This window comes from Chelmon rostratus, chromosome 14, assembly GCF_017976325.1.
Source record: "Chelmon rostratus isolate fCheRos1 chromosome 14, fCheRos1.pri, whole genome shotgun sequence".
Lineage (NCBI taxonomy): Eukaryota > Metazoa > Chordata > Actinopteri > Chaetodontiformes > Chaetodontidae > Chelmon > Chelmon rostratus.
Genome location: NC_055671.1, coordinates 25545311 through 25572524, shown reverse-complemented (window position 1 = coordinate 25572524; position 27214 = coordinate 25545311). Strand labels below are relative to the sequence as shown.

The 27214-nt window shown below is 45.2% G+C and overlaps 1 protein-coding gene across 1 annotated transcript in view; it reads right to left on the bottom strand.

The window, feature by feature from the left end:
- cadm1a (cell adhesion molecule 1a) overlaps positions 1-27214 on the bottom strand; it is a 386715-nt gene that overhangs the window by 56675 nt on the left and 302826 nt on the right. The window contains exons 6-8 of the mRNA XM_041952413.1: positions 22039-22135; positions 16426-16598; positions 5617-5706 (exon numbers count right to left, since the gene is read on the bottom strand). Coding sequence (XP_041808347.1) covers positions 5617-5706; positions 16426-16598; positions 22039-22135 — 360 coding nt within the window. The remainder of the gene's footprint in view (positions 1-5616; positions 5707-16425; positions 16599-22038; positions 22136-27214) is intronic.

The following is a 27214-nucleotide window of genomic DNA, read 5'->3' as shown; positions in this document are numbered from 1 at the left end:
CGCTAGGCCCAGTGAAGGCAGCACGGGCCGGTAACCCTCATTACGCCGTGGGTGGCGGCCGTGTGGGACCATTCAATATGTCTGCCGCTGAGTGATTGCCTGTCCGTTTCCGAGCGGCCTCCTCCTCGTCCGCCATCCCCGGCTTCACGGGTCGACCGAGACGTCGCGGCGTCCTCGCTGACATTCACAGACATGAAGCGGACACATCGGCTCCGTGGCCGCTCGCCACGCTTCCCATGAGCCCTTTGGTGACTTACTGTGACACGACATCCAGCTCAACATGCGGAGATAACTGCATGCCAATCATAATTATATTGGCAGAAATGCATTAGATGGAGCCCTGTGGTAGTGGAAATGCCAACAGGCTGCTGGGTGTCCCCGCTGGCAGCTAGATTACTTTTTTGTTGGATCCACTTTCTCTGACCTGCTTTCTCTGCCTCGGCTTTAGTTTGTGATTTCCTGCATTTTCCAGAATTTTGCCCCCCCCCCGCAGAGCTCTGTTGATAGAGAAACTGGTATCTCTCCTCAACAATAGATTTCTGCCTGTAAGGACTGTTGAATGTTGGTGAAAAGCCGTAAATCTCTGATTTATGACTTCTCTGGTAAGCTGCTGATCACTTGTTTTTTGCCTTTTAAACTGAAGCGATCAAACAGCAACAAGAGCTCTGAAAGCAGGACAGTTCATCACAGCTTGTCCCTCAACATTTATTTCTCTACGAGGTCAAATTTAGTAGTAAAAAATGTGATAATTTGATATTTTTTCAGTACGATTTGGTGAAGATGTTGATGTCGCCATCATCATCATCATCATCATCATCATCAGGTTTGTTTTTTGACCAAATTCCTGCAGAACCACAGCCTCAGCTGTACTTTGTGTTTGATGCATGCTTACAGGCTAAACTACGATGGTAAACACGGTAAACATCATACCTGTTAAACATCGGCATGTTAGCATCCTCAGCATTAGCACGTTAGCATTTAGCTAATGTTCAATCTTTAGCTCTTCGATACTTTGGCGAGAGCACGGACATGCATGTTGATGCAGAGTCTTCTGTTTTCCTTGAACATGTGCACTTGCACATGGACTGTCCTTTAAAACACTCCACGCAGTCTGGGAGCTGCAGTCTAAACATGAGTGTATGAGTAAATACTGCGCTGAATGGCTGCAAATGTGACTTTACTGGTGCTGCATTCAGATAGTGTGTAGCCGGCTGATTACCTCCCGGCTCTTCTTTACGAGTTTCATCTCCGCTTGGTCATTGCGGAGCGCGGTAACACCTCCAGAAGAAAATATACATCCACATTAAGACGATGCGCCGGGCTGCAGACGAGTGCTCCCCGCGATGCTGCGACGCCACGGTGCTCTCTCAGGGCCGCGTGTCACGTGACAGCAGTTATTTTGCTGCTATCGACCTTAATCAAATTAGTTCTAGCTGGCTGCTCCAATTTAGAAATGGACAAGGAATCAAACTGAGCAAAGTGGGAACAATATCACACGTTATGTGGCCCGCTGTGTGCATGTGAGGTGGAGGCACGGCTAAATTAATAAAATTCTTAAGTCACTTCTCCAGATGGTGTTTACGTAATTTAAGACCCTGACAAATGTAATGGATATTTGTTTCTCTTCCCTTCCCTCGCATGTTTTGTTGTCCTGTCTGTAGTGTGGGTTAAATGAATTGCTTGTCTGCGCCGTTTATAGTCTTCCATCAATTAAAAGTAACGCTAGCCTGCCGCCTGATTGTTTCAGCCGCACAGGGTTCACGTTTATTATCCGTTTTCTTCTCTCGGGGATTAAGTGGCATCGTTCGCTCGGCGGCGTGTTGCATTAGGGGATGATTAGTCATATTGCGCTGATGGGAGAGCGAGGTGAGATGACGAGGGAGATGGAGTTTGTGGGAGGACGATGTTGAATCCGCGCGACGGCGGTGCTTTTGCACGTTTGGGGTCGGCTCGTGTTTCTCAAATGGCCTCCTGTTGGCCCTGACTACCACTAAAAGATAATAGACTGCTGCCCAAAATGCTGCTTTTCAAGGAGAAGCTTTCTTCCACACTGACACAGAAATGGCAGAATAAAACAGAATATGGACAGCTAACAACACGCTGCACAGTGATTCTTAGTGGGCTCACAGACTGTCAGTGATGGTAAGTCTGCTTTATTTCAGTAAAAGGAAACGTTCTGTGTACCTGTGTGGTGGATCAGGAGGCAACACATCCAACCATGAACATGATCACACAGCTTCAGACTCACTTATGGAATTTTGGCATCATTTGTATTGATTATTACAAATTGCAAAGTGTCAGCTGACATCTGGGAATTCTCTGTAATCCTCTGTTTTCGGGTCGAGATCGTCTCAGTGTGTCACTTTCACTTTCTGTCTCTATCGTGAAATATGGAGGAAGCGATAAACATCATATTTTAGAAGCTCTTCATGTGTTTTGTGTGCGGAAACCAGTAAAGCAGCTAAAGCTGACAACAGTAGTGGAATAAAAAGTGCAACATTTCCCTCCGAGATGTGAAGACGAGAGATGAAAAGAAAGAAAACTCACGACTCGTCACGACGATCGATCGGCCTCGGCAAAAAGTGCATCTGAATTCAACTTTTCTTCTGAAACTCTGGGTTCTTCACTCTTATTCACAGACTAATTCATAAATTTTGTGCAAGTAATCTTTAGAGAACGTGCGTCTCCAGCATTACTATTTACCCATAAAGCAACACATTACTCTCAGCGGGCACATTAGAAATAATCAGCATCCGCGTGTCAGGATGGCTATAATCAGAAGAGGCCTGTGCAGACTCCAGACTCTGAGGCATCAATCAGCCTGCACAGATAGGTATTCTCTTTAATCCAATCAGATGGCATAATCAAGCACAATGCCTGTGATTTCTGCCAGCCTCGTGAGATTTGTTCCAATTGAGCGGTCTGTCAGAGAGGCTTTGATTGCATTTGGAGCTCAGGCTGATTTCTGAGTCGAGGCGTAAAGTGATGTTTTCTATCTGCACCCTTTGGAGATTTATACTCACAATAGCCCCCCGGTTCTGTTTCTGAAAGAGCGAGATAAAATTTGCTTATTTCAAAAGGGCCTAATTTTCAAGTGCTCGTGTTCGGTCATTGTTCGTCCCCGCCGCCGACCTCTTCCCACAGCCCACCTACAGCGTGATCTTTAATTGGCTTTATGAATGAGAGATGTGTTTCGTAACTGCGCTGAGTAAATGTTATAGAACAATTATCCAACCGATCCAATTATCCAACAGTGAATCCAGGGTCCGTGTTTCATCATTTACAGCCTTCAGAGACGTGAGTTTTCTTTGGCTTCTCCCATCATGCCAGGTCAGCTGATGTCACGCCACACCGCCACGCGGGTACTTCTACTGAATGTGATGACGCAGCAGTTCAGTGGGAAACCAGGAAAGTTTCTGTGCACCGGGTCTGCTGAACTCCGCTGTGGAAGCATTCGAGCAACCAAGCAGGCGAGGGAATACTCATCACTCTTTGACGGACCTAATCAGCGACAGGAAACCAAGCAAGCTCATCAAGCTTCCCCACAGCTCAGGTGTTTTTCAAACTCTTCACTGTTCAACACCAGCTTCAGCTGTTTGAGTGTTGACTGTGCGTGAATTAGAGGTAAGATCCTAAGCCCAAGCCCAAGCCCTAGCCCGAGCCCGACCTGAATTTTGGGCCGGGTTGGGCCTAAAATGTCAATCATTACGTTCGGGTCGGGTCGGGTCGGGCTTCTCTCTCGCTGACTTTTTTTTTTTTTTTTTAATAAATATATGTTTATAAAAATGTATACTAAAACGATACTAAAGGGGAATACTTGTTATAAAATAAATAATTTGGATAAAACAGAGAAGGCTAAACAGGAGCCGCAGAGCCAGAGCATGCTCTGCGCACGTGAACGTCGTCCTCTTAAAATTCTTCCCCTCCGCAAGTCCGCATCTGACCTGCTGGTATCCCCGATATGGAGCAGCAAGAAGTGAAGGATAAACTAAAGACAGGGGAATGGAAAAGGCAAACACCCAACGGTAAGAGTGAGGTGTGGAAAAGCTTCAAATTGATAAAACTTGCGTCTCTGTCTATTATCTATGCGTCATTGTTCTTCTTTGTCTCTCTGCCTCTCTCTCTCTTAAAGTGCCGCGCTAAATTCTTAAGGACGTACTGCTGCTGTGGTTTACGGCCCAATTTTCAACCCGTCAAAATGACGGACGGCCTTAAATTTTTCCCGTCAACTCTTAAAAAAATCCGTCAATGATGGAAAATTGTCGGTTAATGTAACCTCTGCAGACACAGAAATATAAAAGATGTAAATGTTTATTCAGTCTTGTTTAACTTAGATTTCGTTACAAAAGTCAGGCTTTAATTTGTTATCATAAATCACCCCTCCTCCTCCCGAGTCCTCACAAATAAAATATGAAATCTCGGGTTTGCTTCGGGCTCGGGCCTGCAAATCACGTTAATTGGTCGGGCTCGGGCTGGGTCGGGCTTTAATACTCGCGGGCCTGGGTCGGGTCGGGCTGGATTTTTTGGTCCCGATTGTAGTGTCAGATCTGAGGGTTACAAGACAAGACTGTGCCACTCCACTCTGTCCACTCTGTGCTCACTCTGTGCTCAGGGGCATGGGGGAGACAGGCACATGAAGAGGATTTCTGAACATGTTATCTTTACTCTTAACTCTGTATACTTAAGAAATCACATCTCTGTTTATTTAGTGAAATCTCTGTTTACTTAGTGAGTCACATGTCTGTTTAGTTAGTACTATCTCTGTTCTGTTATAGAAATATTTTTAAAAAATGTCCTAAGAGTTGGCTGGACACCAATAAAAACACTAGAATAGAGATAACTTGCTAAACTTAGTACAAAGCAGTAATCTGGAAAGTTCCTAAGATCCCAACAGATGCTGAGGCCAGAGGGATCTCAGTGGAAAATTACCAGTAGAAATGAGGTAAGAGATGATTCATTATGCATTAAAGGGGAAGACCCCCCCTCTATGAAAACACCAATAAAATCAGTGTAAAGATGTAACTTGATAAAAAGGATGTGGCCAAACTGTATGGCCAAGCCCCCTGACAAATGTATAAAAGGTGATGTCCAGAACAGAGTTTGAGCCTGGACTGTTTGATCTGTGAAGAGAATAAAGCTCCCTGGACTCAACTCTTCTGGACTCCGACTCTTTTTCCAGACTCTGTGCATTTTTTGAAGAAAAGCTGATTTCTCCTAAGACTTAGAATTTTTAAGATTATAAGTGATAATATTAAGAGTTAAGAATTAGGCAAAGAATTATAATTTGACCCTGATCCAGTCAGTATCTGGTCGGGGGGGGGGGGGGGTAGGAGATCCCTGTCACGATCTCACCTCTAGCGTGAATGCATGTTATGAGCGTGAATATTATGACAGAGAGGACTTTGAATGAAGCGTCAAAGCTTTTAAAAAGGATCAGTGAATGATGACAGGAAGTGGGCGGCCTTAGCCCACAGGTAAAGGAACGGGCTTATGAATATGACCGCACTGTGATGATGGAGGTATGTGGAGCGACTCAAGGCTGAGCGGGGGGGTAAGGGTGCACGCACACACACACACACACACAGGTAAACAGGTCGTGTGAGGGTGATACTGTACCTTGATTGGCTTCAGGGTAGGAGATGGTGGAGGTGATGGTGGAGGTGGTGGTGGTGGCGGTGGTGGGTATAGGGGTGGTGGTGGGAGCATCTGGATGAGAGGACAAATACATGACAAACACAGGGGGGAAACAAATGAGTATAAAAGCCACGAGGATAAAGTAAAGTCACAGTGAAGCGATGGTATCGCTGTTTGATGTACGAGCTGCAGCTCACCGTGTGTCGCCACGCGTGTGAGTTAAAGGGCCGCTGGAGACTTTTTGATGAATCGGCAGCGGCGGCGCATTAAACACCGCACACGCCGCCACGCCGCCGCAACACGTTCGCTCGTCTCACAAAGATCTCGTCGGGAACTCTTCTCTTTTATGTCTGCTCACGGGCTGAACGCCACGACATGAGATACCGACAGGGCCGGCGAGCGCGCGCTTGTTAGAAGTGATTAAATGTCTAATGAGTAACACATGCTGGCGTTGTGCTTATGCTGTCATCGTTATGCGGCGAGCCATCTTGACAAACAAACGTGCCCGTGCATTCTGAGTATCTCAAGGAAACGAGTGCAAAGTTGGCGATGGGTAACAACAAGCTAACGTGACGTGCAACCTCGAACATAACCGCACGGTGAGAACAGAGGGAGGGAAATAACACACACACACACACACACACACACACACGCAGACGCTGACCAGAGATCAGTTTTCCTCCCACAGCTTTCCCTTTTTACTTCATTAGCTGGGTTCGACCCCACGCTGACAGTGACCAGGGGGAGATATCAAAAGTGACATTTTCCTTGTTGAAGTGGCAGCGCTGCACTGATATGAAGCCTCTGACAGCGCGGCGTGTTTGGACCCCCCCATGCTGCTGTGATTGCCTGGGAATAGACTGAAGAACCTGTTGGGGCTAACAAAAGGCTGGAAACAAAAACCGGTAATGTGTGGCTGCCGATAAGGAGGAAGGCCAGGCTACACTTAATGAACTGAAGTGATATAAGACGGCGAGGAGGGGGAGGAGAGGGGAGGCACGAAGACGGAGGAGGTGTGTTTTAGTGCTGGCGAGGGCCGTGTCACGTCAGACGGGACTTTGTGTCAGCTGTGACGCAGTTTTACTGGACGCACACGACGGCTATAAAACGCAACAAGCTGCGGCCGTGGCGTTTATTTCTCGTCACGAGTGAAGACGTAGAAGCCGCTGTCGCCACGACAACGTTCGCTGTTCACTTTTCTCGCCACCAGTAGGAAAAAACACAAATGAAGCCCATGAAGACGCCACAGCATCGTCTGGTTTGCTTATTTCTAACAGGGAATCGAACGCGTGGCAGAAAAAGTCTGCAGGAACTCGTGAGCAGCTGTTCTGGCCTCCTGAAAGAGTAATCTGGATATCTGCGTCCTGTTTTTAAAGATTTACATCTTCACTGGGAGCCAATGAGCTCGCAGACAGATGGAAGAAGCTTTATCAGCGAAGGGACTGAAAGAACACATTGACCTGATGTCATATGAATCTAATCTTAAATCTGATTGGAAGTTGGTTTCTTTGGGGGGTTTTCAGTGATTGACAGGACGTGGTGGACATCCTGGACTGTGAACTGTTCTGTTTCCCAAAAAGCCGTGTTAACACCATCTTTACCTTTCTGTATAGTGTCATGTAGTATAGTACACTTCAGTATAGTACACTGCAGTATAGTACAGTCCACAGTAGTATAGTATAGTACATTGTAGTGTGGTATAGTCCATTGTAGTGTACTATAGTACACTGTTGTATAGTATAATACACTGCAGTATAGTATTATACACTGTAGTGTACTATAGTACACTGTAGTAAAGTATAATACACTGTAGTGTAGTATTATACACTGTAGTGTACTATAGTACACTGTAGTATAGTATAATACACTGCAGTGTAGTATTATACACTGTAGTGTACTATAGTACACTGTAGTATAGTATAATACACTGTAGTGTAGTATAATCCACTGTAGTGTACAAAAGTACACTGTAGTATAGTATAATACGCTGCAGTATAGTAGTACACACTGTAGTACAGTATAGTTCACTGTGGTACACTGTAGTATAGTATAATCCACTGCAGTGTAGTACAGTATAATACACTGCAGTGTAGAATAGTACACTGTAGTACAGTATAGTCCACTTAAAGCTCAAGTGTCACATTTACCGTCACAGTAATACTTGAAGTACGTGAAGGTATTTCCAGTATGAAATCCTGTCAAATTGAAAATGCGTCCATCCCAAAGTTCTATTATAGATAATAAAAGTTATCCTGCGGTTTGTAATGTCTTCCCTCAGGGTACAGAGGTTGTTTATCATATAAAAGTCGTCTTCCCTGAGGGCAGAAGTTGTTCGTAGTTACGGCACAAATCTGTTCAGGGTTGTTAGTTTAGAAAATCAGTTATTTTTTGCACTTGAAGAAAAATGTATCAAGTAATTCGAGTACAAGGCAGAGAGGACCGTGTAGCCCCTCAGAACTCTGCCCGAGGCAAATTTAAAAATGCAAATGAAGGCCTTAAGGTGATGTGGATCAGCATTCAAACTCCGCTGATGTGCGATATGTTTTTAATCTGTCGACAGTTCCCTTCTTTTAAAGACAACCTTGACGATACAAAGGGCCGCGCGGACCGACGCGCAGACAAAGGCGGCGAGGAACGATCTGCCGGCAGACGAAGCTCGAGCCGACGAGTTTCACACATGCTTGAGAGGCGCAGAACTCCGGCTCGGGGGTGGTGCGGTCTAATTGGTTTTATCCCACCATGAACTGTGAGGGTCCAGCAGATGTTTGGGATCATCGGTGTCAACAACTCATTAAAAACTTGGTGGTAAAAAAAAAAAAGGGAGAAAAACACTAAAAGAACAAACAAATAAAGATTAAAAGCAGGACCGCTGCGACCGTCTGAATGTACAGTACTTGTTTTTTGTGGCTAGCTGGTGCAACGTATCAAAGAACACTGGAGCTCATTGACTTTCAAATGTGACAGGCAGAATGTGCCCCCCCGCTGCGTCACTGGGCCTTGTTTACTGATGAGGCCTATGAATCAGTGTTTCTGGTCTGAACGAGCGGAGCAGGACCGCAGGAAGCTGCCAGACGCATCCTGACAGGAATCATTCCCGCTAAAGCTGCCGAGTTAAAGAACGCCACGCGAGCTCAGGAGGAGAGAAACAGTCTGAAACACCGGAAAGAAAACAGCTTCAGCACAGAGAGGCTGAAAAAAAAACTCTGAAAACCTTCTAACCTGTAACACAAAACCTTTTTAACTCGTAAACCTGCAGTACTGAAAGCTAAGACGCAGCACATGATGACATGACTTCATTCAGTGGAAACTAACTGTTCATCTGAGGACATTAACTACTCAAAAGTGTACTACAGTGTAGTATTGTATGGCATAGTGTAGTGCAGTGTGCTGTAGTATAGTATAGTACAGCATAGTATACTATAGTGTGGTATAGTGTCCTGTAGTATAGTACATTGTAGTATAGTACACTGCAGTATAGTACAGTCCACAGTAGTATAGTATAATACACTGTAGTGTGGTATAGTCCATTGTGGTGTACTATAGTACACTGTAGTGTAGTATAATACACTGTAGTGTAGTATAATCCACTGTAGTGTACTAAAGTACACTGTAGTATAGTATAATACACTGCAGTATAGTATAATACACTGTAGTATAGTACAGTATAGTACACTGTAGTACAGTATAGTACATTGTAGTGTAGTACAGTATAGTACACTGCAGTGTAGTACAGTATAGTACACTGTTGTACAGTATAGTCCACTGTAGTATAGTACAGTATAGTACACTGCAGTGTAGTACAGTATAGTCCACTGCAGTGTAGTACAGTATAGTCCACTGTAGTGTAGTATAATACACTGTAGTACAGTATAGTCCACTGTAGTATAGTATAGTCCAGTGCAGTGCAGTACAGTATACTGAATATGTTGGACACCAGGCGTCTCTCCTGCTCTGAGTCGTCTCTGTGTATGAGCCCTGCAGGCTTGAGTCCACGTCACACTAGTGGACACAGATTTAAGGCGGCGCAGACGAGTTGTTCCCCTTCAGCAGATGAATGTGAACACAAACGCTGCACACACATCTTTCTACACAGTGAACCACCCAGAACTGTGGTGGGAGCTTCGGGTCGCAGTAGTGTGGTAGTAACTGTGGGTTAGCCTCCGTCACATGACGACCACATGACGTCAGCTCTATCAGAGATGCTGCAGAGAGCTTCTTTGTGTTGAGATGTGACACGGCAGCAGGACTGAAGTCATTCTGTGTTAGAGGAACGCTCGTCGTGAACGAATGATCTGCTGTTAGCTGCTGCCTTTATTTCGCCTCACAGATCGACTTCAGACACGCTGTAGCTACATTTAAGTGGCAGGTGTCAAAATGTGGATTGATATCTTGGTTGAAACTCTGCAGATTAAAGTTTGAAACCACTGGGAGGCAGAAACGGCTTCAAACCGGCGGAAACTGACATCTTCTACCATTTACTGACATTACACTGCTGCTACGCTTCCAACCTGCATCGCTGTCTAACTGCTCTATCGATTGGCTGTTTGGTCATACGATCATTTAGGGCCTCTTAGCCCTGCAGGGGTACCTATATTTTTAGTTTTCCTTTATTTCTGTGTGTAAATTGTTCCTGGCCTCTTCTGCAGGCGTCCTTGCTCCCTCTATAATCTGAACCTATGAAGCCCCGACACTCGTGCTGTGATTAAGGGCTTTACATATAAACTTGACATTGACTTGAAGTGACATTTGAGGATGTCAATAATGTGAAAGAGTAGAAAATATTGGCCTCTTTGAACTCCTGACTTTGACTTTATCTTTGCAGAGAGAAGTTACACAAGAACTAAAAAGTGTGTTGAAATGAATTTTAATGTGCTGGTTTCTTTTGAAGAAGGTTGAAGCTGGGCCTCATATACATCTCAGCACTTATACTGCATTCCTGGACCAACACTGCAATCAACCAATCACAGCCCTCTGACATCATCAGTGTGCTGCTCCTGTGCAGGTTAATACAACTGAACAAAATCCTTAATGCATGTCTTTATTCATATTTAATCTTTAATCTTTACAGCTGTAGCTATACGAGCTACTGCAGGGTTAGCAAGTTAGCCTGCTAACTTGGTAGCCTCCGCTAACAAGTTAGCTTAGCAATAAGCTACAATATTGTTCACAAACATTAAAGGTCATATAAAAGGTCATATATATATATAAAAATGCACTTTTACACCTCCACCTCCACCTGCACATTCTGTGTACTTAACATTTAAGTACACACACATACTTAACTAAATTACATACATTTTAGTATATTTCAGCTGCAGTCGGTACATTTCGCTGGTATATTTTATTCTGTTTGTATATTTTATTCTGTTGGCACATTTCACTGGTATATTTTATAGTTATTGCCTTAGTATATTTTCATTCTGGTATATTTACGAATATTTTTATTGCACGTTGGTTTATTTTATTGCAGTTATCTTAATTTTATTCTTTCTAATCTTTCTTATCTTTCTTATTATCTTGTTTCTAACATGTGGGTTGCAATGCAAATTTCATTGACATGTCATGCTCAATGACAATAAAGAATCTTGAATCTTGAATATAAGAGCCCTAATTCTGCCTTGCTCAGCATTAATCACTATTAAAACAAACAGGAGCACTGCGGTGTCCCATTTAAAACTATTTTAGCGTTGCCATGGTGACTCTGGGTCATTCGTTTGTGTTGATCCAGGACCATCATCGGCTTTGGCAGCACGCAGACGATGTCAGAGGGCTGTCATTGGTTGATTGCAACACTGATCCAGAAGCACCGACAGTACGAGCTGCAGCGTTTAAAACGTCTTCATGAGAGACGGATTCAAAACAAATCGTCTTCGCAGATTTGTTTTGGTCGTGATGGAATTACACTCCTTCCTCATCACATTTTACACCAGCAATTTCGCTTCCACTCAAGTGCAATTTCAGCAAACTAAGAGCACTCGCAGCTTGAATAGGATGTTTCGGTACACTTTGCACCTCTGGAAGACGTGTTGGATGCCACTTAAAGAGCGAGCAGTAACTCCCATGTGCTTTAACGGAGAAGAAGCGTAAAGTAGGTAGGAGGACGACGAAGAGCAACAGGGTCACTAAACATCGAGCCCGTGCACAATAAAGGCCAGCGCCGCTGAAGGAGCGGAGAGGAAGAGGGCTCGGTTATTGGGAAGCGGCAGCCTGTAAACAACATAAAACCCCTCGGCGCTGAGTCTCGCTCGGCTCGGAGAGGAAAACCCTGATGGTTGTGTTTTCTTCCCCTGTGAAGTTAGAGCGGCGGAGAGAGTTAGAGCAGCTCCGACTGCATTCTGCTCGCTGTTAACATTGTTAGTGTCAGCCGGTCTCACAGTGCTCTCCATCACTTAGGGTCACAATACTCGGGAATCAGATGTATTAGAGGAGATGCTGCCATGGCTACATTTGTTCTGGCTGTCAAGCAGGAGGAGTGTCGGGGGTGGAGGCGCCGTGCGGACTTCATCATTCAATTACAGAAGCTCTAATGTACAGCTTGGGATCTTGTGCTGATACTGTGGCGGGTTTCTAACTTTTAATTAAAAAAGAAAGGAGTTTTAGCATGAGAACACTGTTTATTTCATGGCAGCTTTTATTTTACTGTGGTGCACCAAATCTAAAACGGGACATTTTGAGGCTTATTGATCACGATTAGTCTGGAAGTTAACGTTTAAGGACGAATCAGCACGCCTGTATTTTTCTCTTCTGATGTCCTGTAATTTGGTTCGTTTGGTCTGGATGAAGCAGCATCATGATGGACTGACAGGTAACTGCATCATCGGCGCTACATGGACCACATGAGGAAATCAGATGGCTGAAACAGTTTGTTTGAAACTGACTGATTCTGGGTGGGAAGGGGCTGCAGAACAGTCTCCCATCACAAAATCCTGAGCCAGGTCTGTTTTGGTTTCACATCTGGAACGAGCAGCACCAGCACCACTTGGACGCAGACCAGTTTTTCAGTCCAAAACGAACCCCGCCACGCCGCAGAGTCCGCTTCATCCAGACCAAACACATTAGCTGTGAGCAGGACTACGGCTGTACGTCCCTCCACAGGTCTGACACGCTGCTGCAACCAGACCAGATGCTTGATATCAGCACGTCAACACTGACAGCCCCGCTGCTCGTCTCATTTATTTCTGGGGAGTGTGTGCCTACATACAGCGCATGCTTTCTTCCCACCTTCTATTTCGGTAAATGGTGGTGGTAGTGTAGGAGCAGGAGTGTGTGTGTGTGTGTGTGTGTGTGTGTGTGTGCGTGTGTGTGTGGTAAAAAGGGGGTTTGGAACATAATGTGAGAATCAGTTTCTGACAGCTCAGCCGCAACATCCTGTCTTCCCATTAGCAAGGCGAAGGTTCGGCATGATTTGCTGTTGAATTACAGTAGACATTAGTGGTGGTGGTGGTGGTGGTGGCGGGGGGGGGCACGGACACATCAAAGTCATCAAAAGACGAGCTCTAAAAGGATGGAGGCCTTCTGTGGTCTTAATGGTGGCTGCTTTTTTTTTTTTTGGTGCAAGGCTTTTAGTTGGCCGTGTGTTGCATTACCGTGTTTATCTTTGTCTTTCTCTCTCCGGGGTGTGTGCGTGTGTGTGTGTGTGTGTGTGTGTGGGCGGGTGGATGAGAGAGGGCCGACTTGCAGCCCTCACCGTGGGGTTTTGTTGTTAGTCCCAGCGAGAGAAAACCTGCTACAACCGCAGCTCCAGAAAATTCACTCTTCATACAAAAATTGTGCTTAATGGACGACAAGAACCTGAGAAACAACCTGGCTTCAGGTTCAGTGGTGGCTCTTATCGATTACTTGTCATGTGTAATTGATCTGATTACATTTGCGCACACACACACACACACACACACACACACACACACACACCTGTGTCTTACCAAACCAGCTTCTAATGATTCCCTTAACAATCAATGCAAACTTAAATCCGTCTTCTGATTTTAATAATTAACTCTCAATCCTAAAGCATCTTAAACTATCATGAAATTTAAACACTTTGTTATTAAAAGCTGACTTAGTTGTGACCCTCTACCTCATCTCAGAACAAATCCTGATCCCGATCTCAACCCTAAAGCCAAACCCTTCACTGAATCTCAGCCTCGTTCTTAAAGTATAACTTTGGTTTTTTACAACCTGGACCTTATTTGTAGCATTAAATACGACCATTTACTCCTCCAGACAACTTTGGTGGCATTTGGAGTCGTTTTGAAGAAATTAGCCCCAGAGGAGCGGCGCGTATATCCGTATAATGCGAGTACTCGGGGCATCCATGCGCAGCCTCTATATAACGCATAATCTGCTGAAACTCGTTCATATTCCAATATTTAGTTATGATATGCTGGTGCTATTCCCCTCTGAGCCCGTGGTGGCATGTTATCAACATCCAGCGTCTCTGGACAACTACCTCTGACGTGGATGATGTCATTACCGAACGCCGGGCGCCGCGAGCAGCCGGCCACAACACGGCTGACTCTGCGGCGGTCGGCTACGAATACGCAATAACGAACCATAGCTGTGCCAAACTACAGCTAAACTAGCCGACCGCCGGCTCAGAGGGGAATAGCACCAGCATATCAGAACTAAATATTGGAATATGAACGAGTTTCTGCAGATTATGTGTTATATAGAGGCTGCGCATGGATGCCCCGAGTACTCGCATTATACGGATATACACGCCGCTCCTCTGGGGCTAATTTCTTCAAAACGACTCCAAATGCCACCAAAGTTGTCTGGGTGAGTAAATGGTCGTATTTAATGCTACAAATAAGGTCCAGGTTGTAAAAAACGAACGTTATCCTTTAAAGAGGTCAGCCCTGGAAAATGTCTTCAATCCAAAGATCCGAGACTCCTAGTGATTCTTCCAAAGACAGGAGCAGAAGGATGAGCATGCAGAGAGCCTGACGCTGCACTGTTAGCAGAGACTAACAGCTGTAATGCTGCAGGAGGCAGAAAGCCGTTTCCTGATCTTCAGCGGTACCTCTGTTGTTTTATTGCTCTCATCATTAGCACAGCAGCTCTCTCTGCTGTAAATAACATCCATTCAGCTGGTGTCCGTCAGGCGCAGAGAGTCCCTTTTCCCTCCCCACATAAAAATGAAGCCTTTTCACTCCGCTAATTCCCTCCGACAATAGCAGCCAAATAATTTCTCTGCAGGCTCGGGGTCGTCCAGAAGTGACAGCGAAGTAATGCTGGCCGGGGAAAATGAGCACGTCAGAGTGCACTGCCCTGCTCAGAGAGGATATATAATGCTGATGAGGACGAGCAGCGAGGAAGAGGAAGAGAGGAGGATTCTATGTCAACAGGAAGCAAAGAAATGAAGAAATCCGGCAGAATCTGGTGGAAGCAGAGCAGAACATACACACCGCGCTCGTGTATTGATCCCCGGCGAGGTCTCTGCTGATTGACCGGAGTTCCAGTTTGGTGAGTCTTTCCTCATCCAGATCGAGGGGCTCAACATAGACTTACACCGGCATGAAATCAAATTATTATGTGGCCCCCGGATCCATATATTCACAATTAAACCCAATGACTGAACTGATGTAGTCGGATTTACGTTCGCAGAGCTTCACCTTGAGGAAACAGCGCGGCCTCTGAAGGTCAGAAATATGACATCCTCCTCTGCGACTGGAGCTGAAGCCCCAGCAGTCAGCGTTACCGACTGTTTTCATTGTGTGCATGTGGTTAAAAGAACAATCCAGAGCATCTAGCCTGGAAAACAATGTCCTCATGCATCCAATCAGAGGACGTGCTGCCTCAGGAGTGGACGGCTGCGTACCGTCGCATCACAGAAGCACGATTAGACGATCTGAAATCACCAGGCAGGAGAGCCGAGACCACCCAGGGTGAAACACACAGGTTTCAAAACACCTGGCAGAAGGTGTGATACACCTGAGAAATGCTGACAAGCCAACACAGAAATGATTATTTTAACTGTCTTAACGGTTCAGTTTTATGTTTTTTATTAATCTGATCTGACGGCCGTCTCCACATTGCTCGGATGTTAAAACACAATCCCTCTTTTACATCTTAATTTAATCATTTTAGCCTAAAAGTTGGAGCAGTCTTCAGAATCCACCATGCAAAACGTGCTTGCAGATGTAGAACACAATAAACTCCTCCGCAGGTCATTAAACACAATAAACAGAGAGAGAAGCGGTGCCGAGGACGCGACCCCGGCGTCCTCTGTGCTTGTGAAAATAGCTCTTTGTTAAAAAACCTGACGGAGCTGCTTTGGTGTGGGAGTGCTGCTGCGGGCGCTGGTGAGAGGATGAAACCTCATCCAGTTTGAAATAGTGAGAAAGAGTTAGCAGGTTTATCACAGGCCCGAACTGTTAGCCGTTAGCCGAGTGAGCGAAGCGACGGGCTTCTGCTGGCGGCCCTGTCTGCAGACTGAAACACGGACCTGCATGAACACACAGCCTGCATCTTAAAGTCAGTCTGCGTACCTTGGATTATGCAAACGAACTCAGCTGTCAGTATTCTACAGGTGCCAGCAATGAGCACCAGCGGCGACGGCTCAGTCTCCGTATGAATGATTCCACAGCGTGGGGAGGGAAACACTGTGAGGGACACTCTGATGGGTCAAAGACTTTTAAACTCTGGAATATCTGAGGCATGTTTTGTAGAAAAGGAAGGGAGCTAAGCATTATAAGTTTTAAGAATAAAAGAATCAGTATGAACAAAAAGGAACATGTAGACAGAGAGAGAGAGAGAGAGAAGTGCTGGGGGGTCAGTGTTAGACCTGCGTACCATAGACGTAGAGGATGTAGTCGTCGAAAGACTCCCCCACTGAGTTGGAGGCCATGCAGCGGTAGGTTCCGTTGTAGGACTTGTTTAGGTTCTCGATGTAAAGATCCCCGCCGGTGATGACGGCGTGGGACGGCACGTCGTCGTCCACCTTGACCCAGTTCACCCGCTGTGGCCTGAAATGAAGAACCGGAGCAGCAGTAAGCCTCGTGGGTCAGACAAACGCTGAGACAGGAACAGGAAGTGACCGATGATGTGATCGTCTAAGGGCTGAGAGTGGGTGTGGCTTATAGTTATGTGTTTAAGATGAATGAATTTCATTTTACTGTGACATTCAGTTTGCAGAGACTTGACACTTCCTTTCAATAAACAATAGATAATCCATCACCATCGGTATCAATCCTGATCTGGCATCTGTTGTTTGGCCTTTTAAAGCTCTCCTGTTGCAGCATTTAGCCACCACCTTAGCACGATGGTTTACACTAAATAGCGACGTTTCCGATGCTGTGAGTAACTGATCAGTGTTTTGCACGAGGTTATTTTTGTTGGTGTAATGTCTGTCTTTGTTCTGACATCCACTGATCCTAAAAGAGTCAGAGAGGTAATTCTAAATTTTATGAGTTTGATTCTAACCGATAACTGAAAGTTGTTTTCTGTGAAGTGCTAGTTAATGCCTGATGCTCTGTGAGTTATATAAGGTGTGTATGTGACAGGAGCAATGGAACGAGCACAGATGCTGGAGAGATGCACAGGAAGAAGAAGTCCTTGAAAATGTGGAAACAGTTTAAAGAGTGTGTGGAAACAGTGTGCGAAGAGGAGGAACAATACTTCATGGAAACAAAATGGACCAAATGATGGATAAAGCCAGTTGAGTTGATTCCATGTGTTAAGTTTAGTAATAAACAGGAAGTTTGGGAGGAGAGGAGCACGGCTCACGTCTTCATTCCTCTTCTGTTACTGCGGCTGACGATCAGAAACCTGGATGCTGTCGTGCATGCCGGGTAAAGGAATCACGAAATGAAATGTTTCTGGCAAACGACTCAAATCTTGAAGAGTTGTGAAGTACTATATTCAAAAAATGGCTGTAATTCCATACAATCATTAAAAGGGGGGGGGGGGGCACGTCTAACACCTGAGAGCATTTCCCACATTCGTTCAGTTCTCCAAAGATTACCGTCGGGCCTCAAGCTGAACAATTTTAACTCCTTTTCTAAAACACATTTTCTAGCTACTGTTTAATAGAAAAGGGCTGATCAAAGAGAGGCAGGACAAAAAGAAACAAGACACATTAAAATGACATTCCTCCCTTTGTGTACAGCTAAAAGCAAACAATAACTGTGCAGCAGCTTTGTCTTTAAATTGCAGGCTTTCCGCGCTCGCCGCTGACGAGTGCCGCTGTGTAGGTGGGCGCCTACCGAGCGTCTGCGCTCCTTCTCTTTTCTACCTTGACTGAGGTTTATATCGGGGTGACAGATTCCATTTTTATGACAATGAGCTCGGAGCACTCAGAGCCACCGAGGGCGAGGAAAAAAGAAAAAGACAAAACACCTCCATTTCGCCGCCGCAACTTCCAATGGCCGCTGCCAGCGACTGTTATTTCCCCTGAGCGCGCGCTGATGGTCTCTCTTGTTGCATTTTTGTTGTGGTGTTTTAACTTGTTTCCCTCCATTTGAAAACATCTGGTGTGGAGGGAGTGAGCAAACGGAGGGGGGGGGGGGGGGGGGGGGGGCGAAAAGACGAGGCGAAAAATCCAGGAAAAGAAAATATGAAATAGCAGCTGGAGCTCAACAGACAAACAAACCACGAGTGCATTGAATGGCTGTGGCGGATGGCTTGAAACAGGGAGGGCCGTGTCCTCCAGCTCAAATGAAATGTAAATAAATAAGAAGGATATAAGTCTTCCGCTAAGACGGCGCGAGAGACGTGACCGAGAAAGTTCTGTCTCTATAGGAGGATGGGATGTTGCGAGAAGGGAAAAAGTGCATCCGGAGAAGGGAGATAGACAGAGATAGATGAAAGAGGTAAGATGGGGCTGCAAGGAGAGAGGAAGGGCAGGCGTGCTGAATACAAATGGCCGCCCGCAGCCACGGCCCCCACTGCTATCTGCTGGTAATGACTGCACAACTCTCAACAGCTCTAATGAAAATGACTTCCAATTCCCGGCTCACTGTATTGATTGTGTTTTCATCTTTATAAAATGAATACGGGTAGTGAGCTTGTCTCTATGCCAAGTATGAAAACTGTGGGGGGGCTGGAGGGGGGAGGCGGTCTGAAGAACACAGCGTTTGGCTGTGTGTGTGTGTGTTCTTGTACTTCTACCCTTCACAGAATCACGCAGTGAGTTTAACAATATTCCTGCAGAGTGAGGACAGTCTGATTGATCCGAGCTTTGATTTAGGGTTTAGGTTTGATTTAAGATTAGGTTTAAATTTGAGCCAAGTTTAAGGACGACTCAAAGTTCTGCTTTGGTCCTGCACCTGAAGCTCAGTACTGCGATGTTTACCCTGTAGGTCACACAGCAGCTCAGGTCCAACCCCGACCAGGAGAGTCTGAACACAGTGTAAAACACCAATAAACCAGAACGTGATAACCATCCTGTCATATATCTGTGAACACTGCTTGTTCTGAATCTGATGCAGCAACACGTCTGGATAACGGAGACACTTCACCAAACTGTCAGCAAACAGTTTGTTTGGACATGACTGAGTCTGGTTGTCTTCATGTGTCACACAGCCCAGACTTTCTGTTCAGGGTTGTAAACAGATGAAAGATAAATTTAAAGCAGAGCAGTGATCTGTGTGTGGAGGCTGAAGCGTGACCTACAGACTCAGACAAACCTGGTCGGCAGAAGCAAACGCTGAGACCTCCCAGAGTAAAATAAATTCTGATTACAGTTTCAATAATGACCTCGAATAATTCATCAGAACAATGCCTCTAATTCCTTTAAACACCTTTAAACTTGTAGGGTGGCGCTGCAGAGCTCTCTGCATCAGAATCACAACGTACATTCAACCTTTTCAGCCGGCTGATGCATCACGAGCCACGTCTCTCCTGTCTGTTCGCTCCACACAATCATTCAGGGGCACAACATGGCGAGGTGCACCGGCTCCCTTTGTCACTAACACAATAAGCCACGCCCGTCATCGGTAGCTACGCCTGCTAACAGACAGATGCGAGCAGCTACCTGTGCAGGGGAGGAGCAGACGCTGTGCATTTAGCCACACTGTGAAAAGTTTCAGTGGATGCATCCATCGCACCTGCTGTGAATCCCAGCTACTACAGCTGCCTCTTCCTCTGCCAAAAACAAAACAATTCACTCTTCAGAGCCACCTTTCAAGCCGACAGACGAGTGTTTGGTGCCAAAACGACGATTTAACGGAGGAACACTGTTTATTTAACGTGTCATTTACACGCTCGCTGCAACGCCACACAAGCTTGTACGACGGATAGCAACAGCAGCAGCTGCATCGATGTTCGGATAGTCCGGCCGGTCTCCTGGAGCCTGAAGCCCTCGCTCATTTACTCACCCCCGAGTGGCCTAATGTCTTCATTTGCACCCCATTACATCTCCCATCACAAAGACCTGGCACCCAAACAAGACCAGGCCTCGGTTTCCACGTGATACATGTGGAGTAACAGCCTGACGAGCAGCAAACAGGAGCTTCTGAAGCTGAGGTCAGACATTTCAAAGAGCTGATTAACACTGATTAACACCAGCGTAAGTTCAGGTTTCACTCGGCTTTCTGTGCCACCATCATCTTTTAACTTTCATCCTGTAACTGACTTCAGCTGTGCACATCCATCCACATCCCGTCTCAGGCCTCATCACCGAACAACATCCCGCCTGTTCAGCCGCTGAAACTCTTTCTGTGAGATATCAGGAACGTTTGACTCGCCGTCATTAATAGCCTTCTCTGCTCTGCCCACCGCCTTTAGAGGAGTGGTAATTAAACACCTGCTCAGAATATCACGCAGTAATTCTGATGTGTTCCATAATCACAGGCCAGTTTCCAATCTCCTCTTTGAACATCCAGGAAAAGAAAATAGCAGCCATTCAATTAAGTGATTATGTATCCAGCGATGGTCATTTAGAAATGTGTGGCCTCGGGTCTTATTGTAACGTTAAGATGGGCTTAGTCACAGCTCGTCATCTCTGGAACATGGACTTGTATCACGGCAACCCTCTTATCCATCAGCCCTCCTCCTTATGAGAAGAGATCTCTGAGCCAATGATTGGTACAACCACATCTCATAGCTCTCATATTTATATTCCACCCCCCCCCCCCCCACAGCCACAGTTTACAGTCCAGGACTAACTAACCACAAAAATCGGGTTTAACCCAATAGTTTCCCCCCTCGCACCTCAAGCCGAGCTTTCATTTTTCAGCCCACCAGGTAAAGACTGTGTCGCATCTTCAGGTTCTGATTGGACAGGCTATGAGGAGAGACTCAACCTCCTCCTCCTCCTCAACCTGGCTTCAGCAGGGGGGCCACAGTGCCAGATACACTCTGGCCAACATTTAGATTGCCATGAATTGTCATTTGTGAGATGCTAGCATAGAACTGGGAAGTACTATTGTGTTATAATTTATTGGCTATATCGACAGTAAACAGAAGAGGACCAAGGACAGTTCCCTGAGGAACTCCAGATATTATCAGAGATGTTCTAACTGTGGCACAAATTCTGTGTTTGTGCTTCTTTTGCTGTTTTTACTTGAGAAAAATATCTACAGCATCAAAATGAACCCTCAGATCGAGAAGATCCAAAACTAATTTTCCACCCTGGTCCAGATCAATTAAAACTAAAAGACAGGATTTGTTTCCATTATGTGTCAGGAACTGAAACCAGACCGGAACCTCTCAGAAATCTGAAGCTGGGTTTGTCACAACCTTTTCTAAAAATGGTCCTTTTGGTAAAAAAGGTTTTAACAGAACCTGAAACAACATGTAATGGTGCCATAGCAGAGGTGAACAATAGGTCCAACCAACCGAGTCTCAGCTGTAGCCTCACTCGACCTACATATAGAGACAGCATTAATATTTTCAGTAGGTGTCTCAGTGTGAGAAGCTGCAGATATGTTTAGAGCAGGCGGGTGATTTATATTCAGTTTAATATCATCTGTTTCCTGCTAAAAAAAGACTAAAAACCTTTGTAAGAGTTGTCAGAAAATGATTCAGCGCTGACATGATGAGGAACGTCAGCGGTACAGCTCATGACGGAGTCAACAACTTTAACGTTTTTACAGTGGTGCTCAGAATAAGGCTCCTTAAAGGTGCTGAAAGTAAAGTGCTGCAGCCTCCGAGGCTGCCAGGATGAACAGTAACTTCCTGCATTTGCTTTCATTTCAGGGTCACCGCAAGGAAAGGTACAGTCTAATCTCTGGATGGTGTGGCGCTCTGAACTGTGACGCACACTTTGGTGTGTCCTTAAATATGTTGTTCAGTGTTTGACATTTTGTCTTTTCTCTAATGAGCAGAAAGACGATTCCACACAAACACACTGAGGAATGAAGTCAAGGTATTTGGATTGGTATTTAAATATGCAAGTGCTCTCTCCACCCACGGCAGATACTTAATTGGTTAATGTGTGTGTGTGTGTGTGTGTGTGTGTCGTACTGGGGTTTGCCTTTGGCCTTGCACGTCAGTTCCAGGTTCTCTCCTTCCCTGGTCAGACCGTGAGGAAATCCTACCACGATCTTTACCTCCGGTTTGTCTGAAAGAATAAAAGAGAAAGAGAATTAGATAAAACATAACAGACTCGGTGCGATCGACCTTCGCTCTGCATCCACGTCCGCGTCATGTTCCTTCTGATTGATTCCTATCTGCAGCCGTGTTGTCTGCAGCTTACACGAAAGTAGATCTGTTTTTATTTTGAGGATCAGCTCAGAAGACTTCTTGGTTCTCAAAGCACCGAAGCCGCGTGAAGAATCGGCTTATTGGCGTCAGTTAATGCTTCTCCGTCAGGTCACCAGCTGACTAGCAGCATCCAATCATATTCACAGAGGTGGACAGCAGATATTTCACCCTGATACGATCAGCTGAGTGATAATGTGATCATATCAGCTGCTGCTGCAGCTCCATCCGCCGCCCCTCCGTCCAGTTTTGCTGCTGCAGCTTTAATCTGCTTCGACCAGTAGCTCTCAGTGGCTAATGTCAGCTAACGCTTTATATAGAATCTACAACCCCGATTCCGAAAGAGCTACGACGCTGTAAAACAAGAAAATCAGCATCAATCATTTGCAAACAAACTGTGTTTATTTGAGTCCAGGTGTTAATCTCCTTTATCCAATCATGTGTTCACAAAGTCAACCTATTTACCTGTGGAAAGTTGGACTTTTTTTCACATTGGGGTTGTACACACTGTAGATATTTCTATAAATATAGTTCATTTGCAGACTATATGACTCCTTCCTACTTGTGCAACTGTTGCATCATGTTCCAGCTTCTGGGTAAAAACCTTTTCCAGTCTGGTATTTGTTTTTCCATCCACGGCTTCACTGTTTTTTGCTCTCCATGATCACAAATAGTCTATACAGGTTTAACAGTCAATGCATAAACAGCCATATTCATATCCAGCTGTTACCTCTAATATAATGTCTCCTACTAGCAGAACTCGGTCTAACACTCTCTCTGTATATTTACACTTATAGCTGCTGTATATATATCATATACAGTACTTTCACTTCACTGTGTTCTTACTGGTAATCTGGCTCGTATTGTGTTTATCTCCCTCATGGTTTTTATGTACCTGTATACGTATGTCTATTGTCTGAGTACTGCACTCTGTGCAATGACTATAACGTTAATGTAATAACGCTGCTGCAGTGCTGGAGTGGAAGAGATCAGCTTCAGGTCAAGCTGCTGCTGCTTTACTTTACTTTCGACGACACGCTGCACTAACTTTGCTTCGTCCGGGTGGGTTTGACTTGATTAGGTGTTTCTCCTTTACATCTGCCAGCCTCCACTTAACCTCCACCTGCCGTCCACTGCATCCAGTCGCTCTTCAGCAGTGTTGGATCCACCTCAGGCATATTGATATCCATATCGACGGAATTTTAAATCAACCTGACACCCAAGCAAAGTTTTGGGGAATGCTAAACGTGGCGCGGCGCAGGACCACGAGCCGCCCTGACCCAGCTCAGAGACGCTACCTGATAAAGCTGCTGCACAAACCAGAGGACGCCGCTGAAGAGCGGAGGCAGCTGGAGGGAAAACGGAGGAATGTTGTTTTGACAAATCAGTGGGGTGCTTTGACAGTTGCCGCTGTGCTATTCTCTGCAACCGTGGCGCTTCTATTGTTCCCATTCTGGTGACTGTTGCTGCCGTTATTAAAGCCTTTTCTCGTCTTGGTGTGAGAGATGATCCTTTATTCTGGGCAGAAATTGAATGTTTTATTCAATCCATCGTCTGGGTTAGGGGTTGAATTCAGTAAAACTGAGACAACAAACAGGCCTGCTCTGACTTACACCTTTCAAACGTTTCTGTGCTTAAAACACAACGAGGCGTCCGACTACGAACCGGGGAATGAATGGCGTCCTGTTCAGCGGATGTGTTGATTCCTGGCTCCAGAGTTTGGGGGGCCTTGGAGTGGATATTTAAATTCATTTATTTCATCACGTTCAAGAAGAAAAACACACAAAAAAATTAACTTTTAACCATTTTTGAATCATTTTAAGTAAATGTGACAAATATCCATTTAATGTTAGAATATGTTTGATGTGCATGTGTCACTCCTTCATCACTTCATTGTTTCCTCCTGCAGGGTCATCTCAAATAACATTTTTGACAACACATCGATGGCTTAATTAACCTGACGACCACACTTGAACGCGTTCGCTGCACCGCGTTCCAGCTTGTTTACTCCACAGTGTTATTCTGTAGAAGTTTTCCAACATCAGGAGCTGTGGACAAGCACCTCTGGAGTTCAGTCGCCTCAAACCAGACTGATTGCCGAGTCACAATAGTGTAATTATAGTTTTCCGATTGCGGTGCAAATTATTCTCGCTCTTTTCCCGCTTCCACGGCCTAAATGCTCTATGTGGCGCTTGCATTTTTAATCAGCCTGCAGACGGAGGGCTCGGGCTTGAGTTATGATTTCAAAGCCGGCGGTAAAGTTTCACGCTGCTGTCCGACCTTCTCGGCAGCAAACAACACGTGTCCGGCCATCCATCTGTCTAAATCACACCCTGTCAGTGGCCGGCGCTCGCTCTCGGTGATGGACAGCAGATGGGCGAAAAGCCAAGTCTTCTGCTCAGTGGGCGTGCACGGCTTTAGACAGCAACCCTTCGGTTTTGTTTCCACTCCAGGCACTACACGGCATCCTGCAACTTCTTCTTTGCTCACAACGTCATCTGACCTTGTCATCTCGGAGCCATAAACATGAAGGAGACCAGGCATCTGCAGCCTCAAGTACTTATAGCGGAGCGTTCTTTGACTCTGCTTGATGGAAAAACAACCACGGCGCTGCCAGATCGGGATGCCGCCACTTCAGTGGAAATGAAATAGTGTCTACCTTATGCAAGAGGGCCGTTATCATTATGCTTACTGAATTATTTGCTTCATTGTGTGCTTCACCTCATAAGCACTCAAGACGGCACTATCCATCTCCCGGCAGCCCGCTGACCTTAAGGGAAAACAACCCGGCAGCGGAGCCAAACAGCTTGCTCTGCTTACACACATAAACATTACAGGCTTATTTAGTTATGCTGTCCCCTGACAACGGCCTCTTTTTGTTGTTTCTTGCTACACAATGCGGTCCATTCCACTCGCAAATTGCCCCCACAGTGAGTGATTGAAATGTAAATCACCTCGTCTATCTTGGTAATCAGTAAACAAACTTGCGTGTAAATGTGTCATAATGTGTAATATTTTATGGGTCCTTTCTTCATTATTTCTTAGAAAGGAACCGATAGAGTGTGCAGCTCATTCTTTGAAGGGCCGGTGGACGTAAACCTGGATCACGTATGTGGTGACTGAAGAGTGTGGTGTGGACTTTTAGGCATGTTGAAGCTAAACTCAACAGTTCAGATGTTTGTTGTTCGTCTTTCTTCCGACAATGATTAGTTCATCATAAAAACAGTATAATTCAGACACCAAATGTATTATTTACATGTGAAATAAAAGCAGAATGATTGAATAATTAGCTTTGCTGTAGCTTATTCCAGCCTCTTAAGCTGCGTTTCCATTGCCCCTAGAAATGCGCAAATCCTAAATATCGCAATAAAAAAACGGTAATGGAAACACCTAAATTTCGAAAATCCTCTCAAATATCGCAAAAACATTTTTACGCTCTCATGAGGTGGTTTTTCAGATGTGTCGATATTTAGGTGTATCGCAAAAGTGTAATGGAAACACTTTTTTCGATCAGATTTAGGTCAGTGGACCCGGCCGCATGCAGTCAGATATAACGTCTTGTCAGTTTTGTAGTGTTTGTATGTTTTCTGGATCTCAATAAGTAGCAGACAAAAACACTCCAGCTGTTCCAGCTGTCACGCTGGCTGATCTGTTAAAGACAATCTGACATCTGTGATCTCGTCCTGTGTCACTTTGTAAAATCTAATCATTCCGTTTTCATTAATCGTGAGATGAACTTGTGATGAGTGTGTGCACCTCAGCTATGTGGGAGACACACGTGCACGCCGTTAACTTTAATATTTACACATAATTGCTGATAGAAAATATGTTCAAAGGACACTTCAGTAATTCACAGTCCTGCATTCTGCTGCTGCTCCGCCGGCGCGAGCCGACGCTGTCAGAGCGAGCCGACGCCGTCAGAGCGAGCCTCGCGTAATAACAAAGTGATCAATAATAGGCCGTTAAAATCAGTGATCACTCTAAGTCAACAGATCATTTCTTTATTTCACCTTCAGCATGTGCTTTTTAATTATAAGGCTTTGTGTTAAGTTTTACCGACGCACAGCACGCACACACATCTCGCGGGACGTCCGAGAACTTATGAGAATTTCGGCTGGTTCGCAAAACACCGTTCAATGGAAACACCTGCAAGTCGCATTCGAACTTTGCCGAAATTTCAGAAATATCGCTTTTATTTTGCGAACAACTGTAATGGAAACGCAGCTTTAGACGCATTATTGTGCAACTTGTTCCCATTTCAATCTGCAGCTTCTTCTGCCAACGACTGGTGGATCTTCTGTTCTTATTGAACTGGTTCTCTGAGGTATCTTTGTCTTTTTTTGCCCTCTCACTTGTCAATCTGGTCGAATCATTGTGCAGCATTTTGTTCTCAGACCTTTCACACAAAATAACATGCGTCCCCCTCCCTCTGCACACCTTCATTAGGTCGATGTGTTAGAATGTGGTGGGACGGTTGCTTTCTGTTAGCTAAACTTCGCTAGCTGAGTTAGCACCTGGGTATGCATCTTATTTAGTGAGTGTTAGTCTTTCAACAAATGAACCACTGCTGCAGCATCACACAAATAAATCTGTGGCCGGGTTTGAGTTCTCTGGTATAATTTCTTTATGATCAGTCACTTTGTCGTGCTCGCCCTAAAACAAACACCAGCTGCAGCCGTCCAGGAATTATCCAGTACCCCCACAGTTCATCAGGTAGTAAAATCTTAAACTGCTCGGTGGCTCTAATGGCAAATTTAGGAAAAAATGTCTCAAAGGAATTCTGTTTTATGTCATTGACTGTGGATTTACGCTGGTCACAGCTCTCGTGTAGTAACTGTGGAGCATTATTGATGTATTTCATTGGAATTGTGAAATCATCATCTATCATCGATGTCATAGATGTGTTCCTCAGAGACAGGAACACTCCTCCGTCAACACG